We start from the raw sequence: 18,610 nt of genomic DNA, 5'->3' as shown, positions 1-18,610 counted from the left end.
AGACTATCTAGGTTGGGACTGACAAGTCGTTTTGATAAAGGATCCGACAATCAATATTTTAGGTTGTGCAGTCTCAGTGGCAACTAATACATAAACAAATGGGCATGGCTGTATTCTAATAAACTTTATTTATAAAAACTGGTAGCAAGGAGGAGTTGGGCCACAGGCCATAGGTTGCTGACTCTGTCTTAGACCACCAGAGTCCTGGAAAACCATTGGGTCTATGAGTAACACGACCAGATGAATGTTAAGAATGACTTATGGTGATTGCTGAACGATGGATTCAGAATATATAAGATGTTTTGCGAAATAAATATTGGTATTACTGTGTTTATCTTATATTGAATTTGTTATAAACAAATGCTAGTGGCTATGTTCCAATAAAACTCTATTTGCACAAATAAGCAGCAGTCTGAATTTGGTCCATAGGTCAAACTTGGTGGCCAAACTGAAATAACAAAAAATAGTTATCTGGGCTAGGGATATAGCACAGTTGGTAGAGTGCTTGCCTTACATGCACAAGGCCCTGGGTTCAATCCCCAGCAAAACACACACACACACACACACACACACAGAGTTATCTGCTTGAGAACATCTGTAAGAAGATGGTGTCAGATTCTGCTTGCTGTTTCTACTCTTGGAGCAGTGATTCTCCAAAGTAGCAGAGAGGGGAGTCATTATTCCCTCACACTGAAGCCATGTTTTATTGTTAAAACCAGGGAGGTGCTACTGGCATCTATTGCTAAAATCTTATCTTGCATGAACAACCTCCCACAATAAAGACACATCTAGCCCTAGGGCCCAATAACAACAGATGAGAAAGCCTTATATTAGCAGGATCTCACCACACAGGGATCCCAAATACCTCTAGCACAAACACACTTCAGTCCAATTAAATTCCAGAAACTCAGCTGCAAAGACCACTTTGATATATCAGGTTCATCTGATGAAAGAACACTAGCAATGTGAGTTAGACTTGCTGATGAGGCCTATCTGACTCTCTTCTGTTTTTGAGAACAAGATGAATAACTTCACGAAGATTCATCTATAAAAGGATCAGGTTGGAATAAATAATTCCTTTAGCTTCTGTGAGGTACAAATTCCTATGATTGAGAGCATGCAAGGTGGTTGAAATTCTAACAAACTACTTTGCTCTTTTTGGTAACTTTTTAGAAAGAATAATCTCTCTGTAGGGCTGAAAAGCTAAGACCAGATCATTGTGCTTTACAGTGTAGAGGAAGCCTTCCCTCTGAGATGTTTAGCAGCACCCAAGAAACAAACAAACAAACAAAAGTCAAGACAACCAGTGAAATTGAAAGTCTGTAAGTGTACCACTAACATGGCTTCTTCCTGTCCATGTAAAAGGTTTGACAGACTGAGATAAACAGGAGGAGGAAATTGCTACAGTTACTCTCCTTTCCTCCCAAAGGTGGAACAAGGACCATATAAACAAAAAAAAATGGAAACAGCATCACCACCTGTTACATCATCCACATTGGCAACACCAATGGTGCCTGTCTGTTCTTTTTGTTTTTCCTCTAGTGTGACTTATACTACTCTGAGAAACTACCCAATTTTTCAGTGTGGGCTCTCAAAGTGGAGCCTCATTTTTTTTTAAATTCAGAAAACACATGTATAAATGTGTGTGTGTGCATAGACATATACTGAAATGTTAATTGTGGATATGGCCTGAAGAGCTCCACTGATGTGTGATCTCTTACTTTCTCTATTTTTTTTTTATCTACAATTCAGCATAAATTTTACTGAAAGAAAAGATATCCTATATTTGTGTGTGTGTGTGTGTGTGTGTGTGTGTGTATATATATATATATATATATTTTACTCTATATTATCTCAAAAAGTATCTGAGGTGCCTAAAAATAAGCAACAGGTACAAAAAGATTTCTCTCAAAGTAAGACAAGAGCAAGAATCAAGAGCAGTCAAATCTGAAAAGGGCAAAAAGAAAAGCTATTAGCTATTGGCCCTCACATAAGCTCCCATGTCCTGCACACTGCCCGGACACACACACACACACACACACACACACATTTGGCTCTAAGCTTGGTGACATTCAAAAAAAACACTCCTCCCCACCCTCCTCACCCCACCTCACCTCATCCCCACCATCCCTAATTAAGTTTTGTGTAGGGACAGATAATAAGTGTTTTTCAGCGTTCCATGAAAACACTCCCATTTGAGATCATGCAGTCCAGAAATGTGTTGATGGAGGAGGATCTAGCTGTAAACATGACCCAGAGTGCTGCCTGTACTGACCATCACTCGGGGGGAAGGTATCTGTGTGCACAGGAGCTTGCCATCTCCCAAAAGGCATTGCTTTACCTGTCTAAAATTGTCCCCGTGTATGTGATTCATTGCCCAAGAAGCGACAGTAATGAATAATCAATGGCAAGTTCAAGTCTAGGAGCCTCCAGGATTCTTTCACTGGCTCCCGGCCAAACTCCCGCCACCCCCAGCACAGCACTTACCATAAGCTGTCATGACACCAGCGTATGGCCCATCTACCACATTCCTGTTTTCTTCTGCCAGTGCCTTGATGTACCTTTTGCTGAGGTCCAGGATTTGCTCCCGCAGCACAGAGCTGCTTTCAGGCTGAGTTCGCTGTTGGATGGTAAAATGCAGAAGCATCATACCCCAAATGAAGCCAAAAGTCACCAGGAAAAAGCCCAGCTTCTGAGAGGACAACTTCCAGGGAGTAAAAAGAGCCATTGCTCTCTGGCAACTTCACCTGCCCTTGGCTCTCAACACATAGCAGGTGGACTCAAGTTCATGGTGTAGGTTGTGTCTGCAAGTCTGCGGGTCTCACTCGGGCTCCTGGGTCAGCCGATTTCCTTTCCTTGCTTCCATTCTGCTGTGAAGGAGGACGACAGTTAGCAAAGTGGCCGTGGTAAAGCATAGCAAAACAAGCCATAAGTCATGATTTCACTCGGATAGCTCAACATCAAATGTCAACTTCCTTTTTTTTTCTTTATTTGCTGGTTCGGCACCTTAATTTATGATTTGGCACATGTAAGCTGAGAGGGGAAATCTGGTGAGACAACAAGAAGCTGTACAAACACGGCCGGGGAAGTGTGTCTGAGTAAGTTAACAGGTGTAGTGGGGCTGCTCCCGTCTGGACCAAGGTCAAAACAGGAAGCTTGTTTTGCAAGGTGGGGAAGAGATAGAAGGATATTTTACTGCATGTCAGCAGAAACCTAAGCAAAGGATAGAGTCATACCATGGGGTACTTTGTGTGTCTGTAACTTGAGCTCACAAAGTCATTATTATGTGCTTTGGACAAGGATTAGTGCATGCAGCTGAAGAGGTCAGCAAGAAAGTGGATGTCCTCTCAAGGGTGGGCAACAAGGAAGTGAGAGAGAACCCCATCTTATTTCACCATGCCTGGCTTTCATTATCAGTGTTTAAAGATGAGATAATTCTCCTAGCACAGAGAGAGCCAGAGGTACAGTCACTGATCTTCCTGTGCCAGCTTTATTTTATTTTTTTTTTTTTTGCAGTGCTTGCGATCGAACCCAGAAACCCAGCATGCAAGGCCTGTGCTCCAACACTGAGCTCCACCCCCACTTAGTTCTAGCTATCTTAAACGAAAACTGATTTTCATTTGTTCACTGGTACGCTGTGAAACACAGGAAACACAAAGTACCAGGCTGTCTGCTTTGCTGTGGTTCTCACTTTCACTCCCATCGTGTAGTGTAGCAAAGTGAAAAGTTAAAGGACAGAGTTTCATAAACTAAGGTGGTCGATCCCATGTGATACCAGCACATGATGAGCCAAAGTTCTTAATCAGGGCTTCTCAGCAAGGGGGACCTGACCATAGACTGCAAAGGGGTTACCAGTATTCCAATTTATCTGCCTTTTCTGCTAGAGACCTAGGTTCAGGAACCAGCCAGTTGACAAAAGTGCCACTCGGGGAGAGGCTAAGCAATGATCTCCTACAAGGGACTAACCCAGGATGTATTGCAGAGTGCAAATGTTTTGGGTCAAAGGGATCTTCTTTGCAAGCAGCCTAAGAGGAAATGAAAGCAGGATCTTGGAGCAATTAGATTACAGAGTGTGCAATTCAGTGGATCTCTATTGGTCTGTCTCTTAAGGCCTTCCCCTCACCTGTCAACAGGTACTTCTACTAATAACATTAAATAATAAATAAGTTCTAGCTGTATCCCAGATATTGTGTTAAATGCTGCTTTGTACCTTAGCTTGTTGGATGCTCATAAAAGTTCTAGTAAGTCTTAATATTACCATCTCCCATTTATGAGAAACAAATTAGATGAGAAAATAAAGTTACCGGAGATTGCTTAGCAATAATTAATCAGCTAGGTGGCAGAGGAGAGATAACCGAAGGAAGCCCTGGGATCAGTAAACTTGCATCCAGCTGCCCCTCCCTTCCCCATTCCCCCAAATAGCTTATCTGAGTAAGGCTCAGGATGGTATGTACATGCTTACAGGAATATGGAAAGTAACAAAGAAGAATATATATGGAGACCCTATGTAGCACAAAGTCTAAAATATTTGCTTTCTGGCCCTTAACAGAAAAGGTATGTCAACCTCTGACTTCTAGGCTAGCGGCTCTCAAAGTGTGATCCCGGAACTCACCAATCACTACATCACCAGTGAGAAATGCATATTCTCCAGCCCTACCCCAGACCTACTGAATCAGCAACTCTGGAGGCCTAGAGCCTTGCATCAACAAACCCACAGGGCAATCCTGATGCATGCTCAATTTCAGAAGCCCTAATCCACAGTCAGATTCCAGGTGCATGCCTTACATCACTGTGCTACGCCATCACCAGGCCAATGTGATTAGTGTGATCAGGCTCAAATCCCATCTTGAGCTACTTTAAAACATAAGTTCCTGTACCCTTACACACCTGCTGTTCTGCTCATCACCATGAACCCAATGCATCCTTCAGGCAGCTCCCCCTCTTCCCTCAAGCTGCTCCTTCCACCTGGCCATCTTGTTTCACTGTGTCACGCTGCCAATCCAAATCCAGCCTGCTCTCCAAGCCCCACCTGTCTCAGCCCACGTTCCCCACTGCTCTAGCCTACAGTGTTCCCTTCTTGGTCTGAAATCTAAAACACTTGTCTGGCTACTTTGGATTGTTTACCAGTTTCTGAGTGGGTACTATAGATTGGAACTTCAATGCACCCCAAAGGTTCATATGTTGAAGGTTTGGTCCCCAGTCTGTGGTGCTTTTGAGAAATGGTAGGACCTGTAGTAAGAGAGATCTAGTGAAAGGAAGTGGATCATTGGGAGTGTGGCCTTGAAGGGGATATTGGGACCCCAGCCAATATCCAAGAGCCCTCCTTGGCCACATGCTTGCCACAATGTTTTTCTATAGGAGAAAAAAGTAAAGGACCAACCAATCACAGACTCAAACCTCCTAAACTGTGAGCTGAAACAGTCTTTCCTCCTTACAAGTTGATCATCTCAGATATTTTTTCACAGTGATGCAAAGCTAACACAGTGAGATACCATGACATTGTTTGGGAGAGCGCCTCTCCCCCCGCCCACCCACCAGCCCTACAACACACAGATGCTTCCCCACTTAGGCTGGGGTTACATCCTAACAAACACACCCTACATTGAAATTATTAAGTTGAAAATGTATTTAACACACCTAACCTAGTGAACTCAGTTTGATCTGGCCTATCTTAATTATACTTGGAACAATTACATTAGCATCCAATTGGGCGAAAGCATCTAATGCAAATCCTACATGATAATAAAATGTTCCACAAATCCTAAGTCAAACTATTCCAATTCAGGGACCATCTGTGCATACCTTCTCAGAGAAAGGCAAAGCACAATAAAATATCTGTTGACTAAACAAACTTGTCATGGGGCACCATGGCACGGTATTCTGCCCTACTCAACAATGACCAGCTGAACAGCATCTTCCCTTTCTTTCTGCCATGTGTTCTACCAATATACACATGGAGTACCTGTTTCCCTCAGGCCCTTTTGACTGAACAGGGAGCCAGTTAGAACTTCTGCCCTAAGGAAGCTAGAGCAGTTAAAGCACTCCACTAACTGGGCACTGCTCTGACTTCCTCAGGAAGTAACTGTGCTTCCTTTTTGATAACCTATACTCACTAGTCCCCCAGGACAAGTAATGAGGTGCTATACCAAGGAGGACAGTTTGTGGGTTATTTTCGTTGATTATTTCAGCACACAGACCCAACTGTTGACAGGAATTACGGGTCAACTTTCAGACAGAAAGCCCCACTCTACTTCCTCAGTGAACCCACTGAAGAGACTGCTCAAGTCTGCACAATTTAAGCCATGGAAAGACCAAGAAGAGGAAGTAGACAAGTGCTCTGTTAGAAGGTGGAAGGCTACTAAACCTTTGCCTTGGGAGGGTCAGATCTACCAAGATGATGCATTCAAGGGGTAAGAAGAAGACGGCCAAGAAACCTAGCCTGCATGAAATTATTCTAGCTTAGACAGATGCAAATTAGCTGTGAAAATCCCTAGCTATAAAGAGTTCAGAGTACTTGAGGGCCCAGGTATTAAGTGATTATAGAATCGCCAGGGATGATCTTTCCTCTAGTGGAATGCAGAGTGTGAAATTACAGAAGCCATCAGCATGCACATTAGAATTCATCTCTACGGTTCCTGTTAAGGAGACAGAATTTAAGACTTTTCAAAAGCATTATTCAGGAGACACCCCTATCTCCCACAGTAACAGGAAGATAATGAGGATCCAGAACAGCCATCTTTGCAGAGAGCCTTGGTGCCAAAAAAGGACTAATGATGATCATTAGTAATGAACACAATTAATGGAGAGGCCTTGGACTAACAGCAATCAAAAAGTAGTCTTTCAAGCTGAGAATGTGCCTGCCTCAAAACTTAGCAGTTGGGTCCTATAGCTAAGTGAATCCAAGGGACAGAATAAAGAACTATATAGTAAATCTTAGAGGACCCTGTTGCCAACCAGATGGATGACAGTCCAGAGCCATGATTTCATCAATCCTCAAGACAGAAGTTTATGCCATTTCTTCCCCTATACATATCCCCTCCATTCCATTTCCTAAAAGAGTATCATTTATTTCTTCTTTCCCACTCATTTCTCAACACAGTAAAATCTGGCTTCTGCCTTTTCAAATGTGTTCAAAGATCTTTGGAAAGGAAATATGTCAGTTCTCCTAATTGGAAAAAGAAAAAGGAACATACAAAGATGTTTGGTATCATTAACCATTAAGGGAAATCAAAATTATAAGAAGACATGGCTTTACATCCATTTGGATGGTCAAGATAAATCAATTTAGGCAAGAACAAGTGTTGGTGAGGATGTGGAAAAATGGAATAGTCTCATACATGTAAAATGGTACAGCCAGTGTTGGAAACTGTTGTGGAAAAATGTTGTGGTTCCTCAAATACTTAAACAGGGAGCTACCATGTAATCCAAACAATATGCTCCCAGGAATTCTCCCAAGAGAAATGAAAACTTAGGTCCACACAAAAACTGACCAATTATCATAGCAGTATTATTCATAATAGAGAAACAACCCAAATCTCCATCAACAGAGAAATGGATAAACAAAACTAGCTTTAGGCTAAACTGGAATATTATTTGGCCTCAAAAGAAATGAAGAACTGATTATATGAAATATGGCTGATCCTTGAGAACATTATGCTAAGTGAAAAAACATCTCAGTTTTTGAAAATCACATATGATTCCATTTACATAAAATGTCTAAAATAGACAAATCCATAGAGACAAAAGGTACACTAGTGCTTGCTAAGGGCTGGGAAGAGGGTAGAGAATAGAGGAATTGGGAAGTGACATCTTAGGTATACAGAGTTTCTTTACAGGGTAACAACAATGCTCTGAAACTGACTGTTTATAGAAGAGAATTCTATAGATATATTAAAAGCCACTGAGCTGGGTGTAAGGGCACATGCCTGTAACCCCAGCAACTCAGGATGCTGAAGCAGGAGTATCACAAGTTTGAGTCCAGCCTTAGCAACTAAGTGAGGCACTAAACATCTTAGTGAGACACTGACTCAAAATTTTAAAAGAAAAGGGTTGGGGATGTGGCTCAATGGTAAAGCACGTGTGGGTTCAATTCCCCAGTATCTAAATAAATAAATGCCATTGAGTTCTTCATGTTCAATGGCAGCATGATATGACATGTGAATCATATCTCAATAAAGTCGTTAGGAAAAAAACAACTTCCACTATGAAGTTAAGGGTATGAAGAAGAGCTCCATGGGCCTACTGCAGCCTCTTCCCTCATTCCTTACAGCTTAGCCAAGACCAGACTGTGCCATCCTTGAGGGCTGACCACAGGCCTGGCAACAAACAGAAATTACATGGAGCAATCTGCCTCCAGTTCACTAGACCTGGCTGCTCTTATAACCTCCAGATCAATCTCACAGGCCTTCCTCTGATGACTGCTGGCCCACCTTCCCAGGCTGGAGAGTACACGGTGAAGAAGAGTTCAATTCTAATGGACTGAGAATAAGACAAATGAAGCAAGTACTTCAGGTGACCATCCAAAGTCCATGGCAGCCCCATGTCTTCCTCCAAGACCTGCTTCTTAAGAGGATGGATGAAGGTGGAGACGCCCATTCCTTCAGAAGTGATGCTAGCCCGAACCACAGAGATTTAGTCTTGTCCAACAGCCCTTAAAGACAATGCCATATTGACCTTGGACCACACGGCTCTAAGTCATTACATACCTCTTCTGTCCTCACCACAAACCACCTGCACTACTTTATCTGTCTTCAGATGGCAGTTCTGGGGCCTAACTTTATCCTGACTCTGTGCTATAACATTCAAGAAACTCTAAATCAGTTATGCTCACCCATTTTACCTTGGGAAATCCCATTCATATTTCCATCTCACAATTTAGTCGTGCCTTCTGTATGAAGTTTCCCCAGCCTCCCTAGACTGTGAGAGCTCATCCTCATTGGAATATCCATGGCAATTCCTGCTCCTCCCAAAGAGTTTCTTACCCACTGTTTTATAGCAAAATCTTGCTTCATCTCCCCGATGGCTCTGTGAGGTCCCCGAAATAAGAAATGCCAGCCATGGCAATGCCTTGTACACAGTGATGTGCATTAAGTGTTGGCTAGATAAAAGCTAGGGAGAGGGAATGAGAGGAAGGTATACAGATGAGCAATGACTTCCAAGACAATCTTCTGAACAGACTTTTACCCTAAGGTTTTGTCTCATGGCAGAGAAAATTCTAGTGTCCTTGAATAGGTAAGGTTAAACTAAAGGGAGCCTGAGAGGGATACGTATCAAAAGAAGAAAATGAGACCGAAACTCCAGAGGAACAGTTCTAGAAGGGGCAAGGCAGTGAGCCTATGAGAACAAAAGGATGTCCAAGATGGGGAGGAGGAACTTGTCCAAGATCAGCAGGGAAACTTTCCACAGAGGCTTCTCGCTTCGTTCTTATTCTAAGACAATCACAAAAAGGACAGGAGAAAGGGGAAGTTGAAGTTGCCCCACAGCAAAAGCTTGGAAATCGTTAACTTACAGCTTGTTTTACTGATTGGCACCATGCTGGTCTCCTTATCTCAATTTCTGTGTGCATAAAATGAGGAAAATTCTGGAAAAACAGAGTACTTTGAGAGCAGGATGACTATGACGGAGTGAGTTAACGATTCTCAAAACTATGTTCCAAAGACTACAAGGGTTCCCAGAGATGTTCCACAGATTCCACACACACCAATTTAAATTTAATTTTTAGCTTCCTCAATTAAAATGTTATTTTCAAAATTTTTGTTTAAAAATTAGTTTTATATGTCAAATCTTAAGACACTGGACATAATTAATATATGTATCAATTAATATTGAAGAGACTCAGAACAAAACTTCCCTCATTACCTCTGTACATGGAATTTGAACTTTGAAGTTCTATGTCATTGGTTAGAAAATTAATGCTTGGAAGTGACCTTGTCCACCCACCTTTTTTCTTTTAAAAAATATTTTTTGTGGTGTTGGGATTGAATCTAGGGCCTCACTTATGCTAGGCAAGTGCTCTAGTACTGAGCTACAACCCTACCCCTTCTTGTTTCCTTCTTAAAATTTAAGCCCACATATCTATGCATATAAAATGGTATGACAAAGAATTCTGCCTTAATCAAATTCTAGGTGAGGATCAGTCATACACTGTAAGTTTCAGAAACTTCTTGCCTGATTCCCATTCCAAAAGAAGTGACAAGTCATCTTTAGATGTTAATGATACAATATCAAAATGATGTCTACTTTTCTAGTATCTATATCAACTTACATTAAGAGATACTTTACCCAAAGGACTTAAAATCAGCATACTGTAGTGATGCAGCCACATCAATGTTTATAGCAGCTCAACTCACAATAACTAGACTATGGAACCAACCTAGGTGCCCCTCAATAGATGAATGGATAAAGAAAATGTGGTATATATACTCAATGGAATATTATTCAGCTTTAAAGTAGAGTGAAATTATGGCATTTGCCAGTAAATGGTTGGAGTTGGAGAATATCATGCTAAGCAAAATAAGCCAATCCCACAAAACCGAAGGCTGAATGTTTTCTCTAATATGTGGATACTAATTCACAATAAGGTGGGGGGCAGGGGGGCACTAGGGAAGAATAGCATTACCTTAAATTAGGTAGAGGGAAGTGATGGGAGGTGGAAGGGGAGGGTATGTGGGGATGAAATAAACATTATTACTGTATGTGTATATGTGACTGCATGACCAATATGATTCTGTAATATATACACTCAGAAAAATAAAATTATATCCCATCTATGTATGATATATCAAAGTGCATAAATGCATTCTACTGTTATATATAACTAATTAAAACAAATAAAAAATATTTAAAAAAGAGATACCTTAGAGTACTTGACAAACTATTTCTAAAAATAATAGCCATTTCTATTCAAAATCAATTGAACCTGGGCTTCCACGCCTCTGAACCCAAACATGGGCACAGAAATCTACTGTATGCTAACTCGGTCAACGTAGAAAGAAATACGATCAATTAAAATGTATAACATAGGTTTATAGAGACTCAGGAACCATAATCAATTTTGTAGTAACCAAGTACAAACCCTCAACTTACAGAGGAAGACCCCGAGGTCTACAAGTGCCATGTTTTCTAGTTAGAGTCGGCAACTAGAAAAAAACAGCACCCACATCCTGTCACCTGTATGGTGGTCTCTGCCAACACAGGTTGAATCTACAAAGTCACTTACGGAAAATCAGAAAGGAAGAGAATTATTGATAGGAAACAAAAACCAGAACCCACAGTCTAGTGGTATAAAGAAGTTGTAAGTTCCACCAACTTCAGGGGGTTGGGAGAATTGAGAAACTATTGAAAGAAAAGTAGATACTTGCAGAATTATTGGTATAAAGAAGAAAGATGGGACGGAGAGTGAGGTGGATTCTTGCTTTCAATGTCTCCTGTTTTTGTTAAAAGGAAAGTGAAGGAGGAAGGAGCTTTTTCCCCACAAATAAGTCCAAATCCACAGGAAGATGATCTATGGTTGTCTATTCTCCTGAATGGCACAGATATACAGGGCCAGTGACATAAACATGAACCCAATCCCAGAGCCCAGCCTGCAGCCATCCCTTGAGAGCTATGATAAACTGTGCTCTCCTTCATTTCCAGGGAGCAAACAAGCTCAGGAGCAAACAGCCAAGCTGCCTATGAATGGGTATGAACAAAGACGGCTCATTTGCAAGTTCATGACCTTGGTCCCTTTCTTTCTAAACATTCCAAGTGCAAGCAGCCTGCTCCCTTGAGGACTGGCTACACTGGTCTTCTATTGAGTAACTAACTGAAAAACACGAACTCAAACAACATACCTGGGAATTCTTGGAGAGGTTCTTGTCATGGTGGGATTTCACACAGCCCATTCCTCTTTACATCTGAAGTGATCGAAGCATGCCCATCCTGTGCCGGGGTTTTCTATATTATGCCACTGCTACTTTCGAATGTGGGCAGGAAAAGGAAAACCTTCAGCCCCACCCATCTAAAGCAGTTGCTTTTCTTGTAGTTACACTGTCCACTAAGTGGACTTCAGGGCTCCATTTGTAGCATCCATAGCAAAATATATTTCCAACACAGTAACGGGGTTGATGATTCTGTACCCAGCATGTGCACTCCTTCTTGCCTCAATGCTCCCCACCCCACCCCTACTATGTTCCCCCATTCACATGGGCTGTCTCCACTAGAGGGCATGGTGGGGAAGGGAAAAGAATCAGAAGTCAACATCTGATGATTTTATTCATTTAGGCCCTTAGGTATGCACATAACTAGCTGGTGGACAAAGAAGAAAGAGGACAAGAGTGAGCAGGAAGTTGTCCCCTGCTGGATCAGATAAGAGCATCCCATGTTCTTCTACGAATTTCATTCACCAGGCTCATAGATTATTCCCAACTGGCAAAATTTCCCATGAACACAAAATGAAACCACAGTAACCCCAAGAATTCTGAAAACATCTACTAAACCAAGACAAACAGCACGGCTTCCTGAAACATCAAATCCCCATAATCCAAAAATCCCCCATTTTGGCATAACTGATACTTGGCAGCAACCCTGGCCTTTCTCCACTAGATGCAGTTAGGATACTCCAAAACCCTTCACAACTGGGAGCTGTGACAATCGGTGTGATTCCCTAATAACAAACCCTACCATTATGTACAACCATAATGCACCAATTTTTAAAAAGTAGGAAAAAATGTCTCCCCTCTGCCCAACGTTCTCTGAGGAATAACACCACCCCAGCTGAGACATGCTGCCTTAAACCATCCATGAGGCCTACGGACCCTAGGAAGCCGCTCAGAAGTCGGCCCTTCTGATACACTGTAGAGCAAGACCACCAAGGTGAACTCTGGAGCCCTCACCAGCCGGCTCTGAGGCCTACGCTAAAACTGTGGAGAGAAAAGAAGACTGACCCACAGTGTAGTCCCAAGTTGACCAATACACAAGCCTCCTTTTCCTCTATGTCCTCCAGTGTCACCACTGTGTTGACACCAACTGAACAGTTCACTCCAAGGCTGTGTTGCTGGTTACTAATTAGTGTATGGCACTGGGGCTCCACTCCAGAGAGACCCGAGTCCATAAATGAACACGCACAGGAAAGCAGGCAGTGAGAAGATCAAATGTGGACGGTGCTTCATCCGACAATAAAAAAAAAAAAAAAAATCAGTATTGTCATATGGCTTCCAGCCCAGGAAACCAGGAACTGGCATTAGGAGACACTGATGACAACACTCGAAGAAGAAATCAAAACACTGTGTGAGAAGATCATCACATTGCATGAATTTTAAGGTAGGTCTCAACACTGAATGAAAACTCTTGAAAGATTTGCTTCCCCTCTTAGCCAAAGGACAGTAAGGCCACAAAGGAATTTTAAAACCATAAGAATTATCCTTTTGGTGAGAATCAACTTCTGGTTATTCCCTATATCTAGAAAAGCCACTAATGACAGCAGTCCCCAAGGGCCCCCATATAAAGAAAGGCACAAAATCACCAAAATAGTTTTTAAAAACATAAGATGATGCTCTCAAAAGAACAAACATTATTCAACAAACCCTGAGCTCAAAGGGTTAACCACCCATACTGAACCCCTTCTCTCTCACCTGGGGAGGGATGCAGGCTAGGTGCTGACCCACTCCCAGCATGTCCTAGCTGCGCAGTCTGCAGAAATGGGACAGCCCTCCATACACTTGATCTGATCAAGACCATTGGTCATTGATATGTCAAGAACTATGTAATGTTTTGAACAACTAATAATAAAAAGAAAAAGAAAAAGACCATTGGGTCAAAAAAATGAACAAAATAGCTGATGCTCAAGGAGATACATACACATGCACACACATGGGTAACTTTGAAGTGGCTGCTCAGAGGCTCAAGATTTTAAATGTTAGGCCTGGCATGGTAATACATGACTATAATCCTAGTGACTTGGGAGGCTGAGAAAGGAGTATAGCAAATTCAAGGCCTGCCTTGACTTTAGCAAGATTTTGTCTCAAAAAAAAAAAATGGGGGTCTGTGGATATAGCCCAATGGTAGAGTCAATTCCCACTACAGGAGGGAAAAAAAAAATGTTTTAAAGCCTAGAATGAACTTCTCAAGGATACAGTCAATCTGTGTGGAGCACACAACTCCCATGCTTTGGCAGACCCTATGTCATAAATCCTTCAGGTCTGAATTTTCTTAGGGAAGAACTTAGTAGTTAAATACTGGTTGGTAAGTTTACCTGTTGCTCATTTTCTTTTCTTTTTTTTTTTGTACCAGGGATTAAACCAGCACTAAACCACATTCCCACCCCTTTTTATTTTTTTATTTTGAGACAGGGTCTTGCCGTGTTGTTTAGGGCCTCACTAAATTGTGGAGGCTGGCTTTGAACTTGTGATCTCCCTGTGTCAGCCTCCTGAGTCACTGTGATTATAGTTGTATGCCACTGCACCAGGCTGCTTTGTAAAATGTAAGGTGCCCAGCTCTTACACATGGAGATATTGATTTACTTCATTTGAGCAGTGGCCTGAGCAGAGGTATTTTCATGTTTAAGCTGCCTAGGTATCTTCAATATATAGCCAGGTATGAGAACTATCTAAAGATATTCCCTTTATCAGTCCTATAGGTCCTATGTAGTGAGACCCAAAATGTGAACCATTCCAGTATTTCTACAAATGACCTCTTTGCTCCAAAAGTAGTCCAGTGGCTCACATGATAGTCCATCTGTAAGACAGGCTGGTATTCTCTGTAGAGAATCACAAGCTGCATGCCTGTAGTCCCAACTACTTGGGAGGCTGAGGTGGGAGGATTACTTGAGCCCACGGGTGGGAGTTGGAGGCCAGCCTGGGCAATATAGTGAGAATCCTGACTTAAGGAGGAAAAATGCATCAGAAACCAGTCTTCTCAGGCTAATACTCCATCACGTAGCCAGCTTTTCACAAAGCTGGTCCAATGTAGAGCCCTGTTGGATCATCCCACAATGTGGAAGAACTTGCAAAGAATAATGCTGGACTCATAGCTTTCATTACCCTCTCCTGAGCAACTGTTCCAAACATTAGAAATCATTTGAGCCTAACCTAACAGCCTCAACTTCTTCCAATGCTTCTAGTAACCTGAACCACTATGATCGTGCTATTCAAGCTCTGGTCTGTAATTTGCTTGTTAGAAATTCAGACTCTCAGGCCCAAACTCAGACCAACAGGATTATTTGCCCCTAAAATTTTGAGAAGCATTATTCCTTATATCATTCAGGAGAGTAGGAATGAAGACAATCAGATACTAACTTCTGATGGGAGACGACAAAGAGTGCACAATTTTCCTTTTTATAAGGTACAGAGCAGAGCACTTAATAATTTGGGATAACCATTGAATATGTTAGATGTATATCCTGCTGACATCCAGCTGAGATGACAAGCATACACAAAGAAAACATGGTTTTAACATCATGAACTGGAAGTGCCCACAGGAAAACTAGTCCTGCTTTCTAATTGCTGACTAACATTAAGGGTTTTGACTCATTAGGCTAAAATCAATGATACAACAGGGTGTAGGGATGCATGCCTGTAAACCCAGCCACTTAGGAGGCTGAGGCAGGAGGATCACAAATTTAAGGCTAGCCTCCTCAACTTAGCAAGACTTTGTCTCAAAATAAAAAAATAAAAAATAAAAAAATGAAAGCAAAGTTCTGGGGATGTAGCTCAGGTGTAAAGCACCCCTTGATTTGATCCCTAGTACCACCCCCCCAATTAAATATACAATTTGGATACATGTCTTCCCAAGTATAACTGACACAGCAAATAACTACCAACAGCAAAGCACTTTACACAGCTACTGTACAAATATTTTCCACAAGTCCAAGTTAGACATCACAGGAGGTTTACTGAGTTCTTGTTGTTTCCTAATTGCTAAAGTACTCATTTTAGAACACCTGCCTAACAACCACAAATACTTCCCCAGTTAACTTCAAAGAGGAACAGCCTTCAAGGGAGGCAAGCATCCTCATCAGGTGCTCTAATTTTGCATAAGAGGACATCAAACAATAGTTAATCTCCTGGAAATGGCTTCAATTCAGACATTTTCCAAGGCACACAATAGTAAGTTCATGGCCATTGATAGCCTTTCAAAGTTTTGCTGAAAGAAACTATCTGAAAAATGACTTAAGGTACTCACAATCCACCCACTGTTCAAGACCAGCTTTACCCAGCCTTTTGTGACCTAGGAGCCCCTTTCACAGTAATATTCTCCCCCACCTGCACACACAGCCACAATCCTCATCCTTTAGGAATTTTTTAATCATTTCTTAAATTTAGTTCACATATGATGAGTGCTAAAGTAAAATCTTAATTCATTTTTGAAAGAAGGTATTAAATTTTATGTAATTTGATACCACCTCTGCTAATGTTCCAAGTGATTAATGACAAATTACCTTTTGCCCATTTAATATATAACACATAGCACTTATTTTAATTATATAAGAAAAAAGTATAAATCTGTCCATAAAATCCATTTCAAACTTATATAATTGTTAGTATGCACTTGGTGTAGGGACCAAATGCATATTCAAAACCAGACAGCAATCTAATTACTGGCCCTGACATCAAACCTAGACAAGAAACTTCCCAATGTTTGGAATTTCTTGTATCTGGATTTCAAAACAAATCAAATGGTTTATACAGGAAGGACTCTCTGCTTCCTTTTCATGCAAAACATTTGCTCCATTTCCTAGGAAGAAACCAGAGAGAAGGAACAGGCCTACATCTGCTTTGGAGTGTTCACAGCTTTCTGGGGGAGAGAGGCTAACAACTCAGCTCTGGGAGACTGAATACCATCTCTCTTCCTGCTCCTGTGGGTCAATTCACAGTGTGTCCTTACCCACTCCTGGCTACAGGACATTACCAGGTGGGTATGTGAGACCCATCTAAAGTAGTTCAGAAAGTCCTGTACCCAAGCCATGTCTTCCAACTCTGCCTTATCCTAATAAGGCTGGTATTGTAATTGATTTTTATTTATTTGTTCAGGTGCTGAGGATAAAACCCAGGATGTCACACATATGGTATTGTATTTTAATCTTCATCTGGCTATTTCTTTTTCCTCTAGTTCAGAACTTAGAAAGAAGGGAGGGTACAATTAATTGGCACCTCCAAATCACCATATGTTTATTTTAATTTTTTTTTTCCTGTTTTGTTTCTAAATATCAGGCTAAGACAGGTGGTTTCTGGCAGTTATTTGAAAGCATTTCTTACAATAACAAGATGCAGGTGTGTGAATCTTTAATTCTAATAAATTAAAATCAAAATGTCTATAACAGTCATACTATTTCCTCTTTCTAAAAACTGATTTTTTTGAAATAGTGAAATATATGCCAAAAGAATTTTGGTCAGATGAATGTAACTTTTGGCTAGATGGGTGATAATCTGGGTGGGGTATGTACGAATTCTCAGTATAATCCTCAATAATTACACTTTGACCTTTTTTCCCTAATGCATCCTATCTTTAACCAACTGTGCATAAGGATATGACTTTTTTTATTATAATAAAACACATAATGGCAAAAAATCTCATGGGTTGCTAGTGCAGAATTGTCTTCCAAATGCCACTAAGAGCCTGAAAACCTTGCAGGCTTTCAAACACTTCCAGGTTACAGGGAGATATGGAATCATCTATGTAAATATGTATTTTATTTAATGACCTTCAAAAATAAAAAAGAAACATCAGTGCCATTCAGAATGAAAACTCAGGACACCCTCAAAAATCCCCTGGTAAGAATCCCCCAGGGGAAATGCTGCTCTAGGTATTTCAAATCCCTGGATTTGGTCTGCCTTTGCACCACATCATGGAAGAAGTCTTCAAAGAAATGCGCTTTTGATCCAATATGGAAAGCAGTAAGTAACATTGGTGGCCAGGTGAAACAGTGGTTGAGTTCACCACAAACATGTCAAAGGTTTCATTCATTACACTTCGTGTATACAGGGGGACCTACAGAAGAAAGTTCTCCTTCATGTTAGTATCAAAAACATTCATCAGAGCATCTGAACAACTAGCTGGATTCTACTCCATCATCAAAATAAAGCCAAAGAGATAATACTGGTGTCTACAAAGGAGCTGGGAAAAGCTGAGAGCCAAAATGACAGTCCACTTCCAGGTAGTAAGCTGGACCCTGGTTCCTAGTTTGTGTCTGTATAAACTTCACTCCTAGCTCTTACTTTCCTTCTCTCATTTTCTCGATTTCTCATTTATTTTACTTATTTTTAGCTATCTTCCTGCATTATATGTTTTAAGTCTTTGGGGAACATATCATGATAAGTAATTAAATAAAAAGGAACAGGATAGCTGTGGTGGCCAGAATAATGGCGCCTGAGTCCATCCAGAGCCCCATCCCCAGAATCTATTGCAGACATGGTAGTTTGTCCCTGTGAAAACTCATGTTGAGACTTAACTGCCAACATGTTGGTGTTGGGAGATGCCCGAGTCTTGGAAGCACTGCCCTCATAAAGGGATAAACCTTTGTCTCAAGAGTTCTATAGGTACAGATTAGTTCTCCCAAGAGTGGATTGTTATAAAATGTCTGGTCCCCTCAGCCCCTCCTCTTCCATATGCACCCACTCACCCCTGCAATGTGTTG

General features: G+C 41.3%; 1 protein-coding gene across 7 annotated transcripts in view; it reads right to left on the bottom strand.

Annotated features, from left to right (window-relative positions):
- Positions 1–18,610, bottom strand: part of Mgat5 (alpha-1,6-mannosylglycoprotein 6-beta-N-acetylglucosaminyltransferase) — a 319,720-nt gene that overhangs the window by 208,464 nt on the left and 92,646 nt on the right. For 3 of the 7 annotated variants that reach the window (XM_048810438.1, XM_048810442.1, XM_048810440.1), the window contains one exon: positions 2,488–2,867. In XM_048810438.1, the coding sequence (XP_048666395.1) occupies positions 2,488–2,728 (241 nt within the window). In that variant the 5' untranslated portion in view covers positions 2,729–2,867. Of the gene's footprint in view, positions 1–2,487; positions 2,871–11,831; positions 12,054–18,610 lie in introns of those variants that run through there. The other 4 variants (XM_015501729.2, XM_048810437.1, XM_048810439.1 and 1 more) reach the window with 3 other exon arrangements.

This window comes from Marmota marmota, unplaced genomic scaffold, assembly GCF_001458135.2.
Source record: "Marmota marmota marmota unplaced genomic scaffold, marMar, whole genome shotgun sequence".
Classification (NCBI taxonomy): domain Eukaryota; kingdom Metazoa; phylum Chordata; class Mammalia; order Rodentia; family Sciuridae; genus Marmota; species Marmota marmota.
The sequence above is the reverse complement of the archived record's forward strand: the minus strand, read 5'-3'. Positions and strand labels throughout refer to the sequence as shown.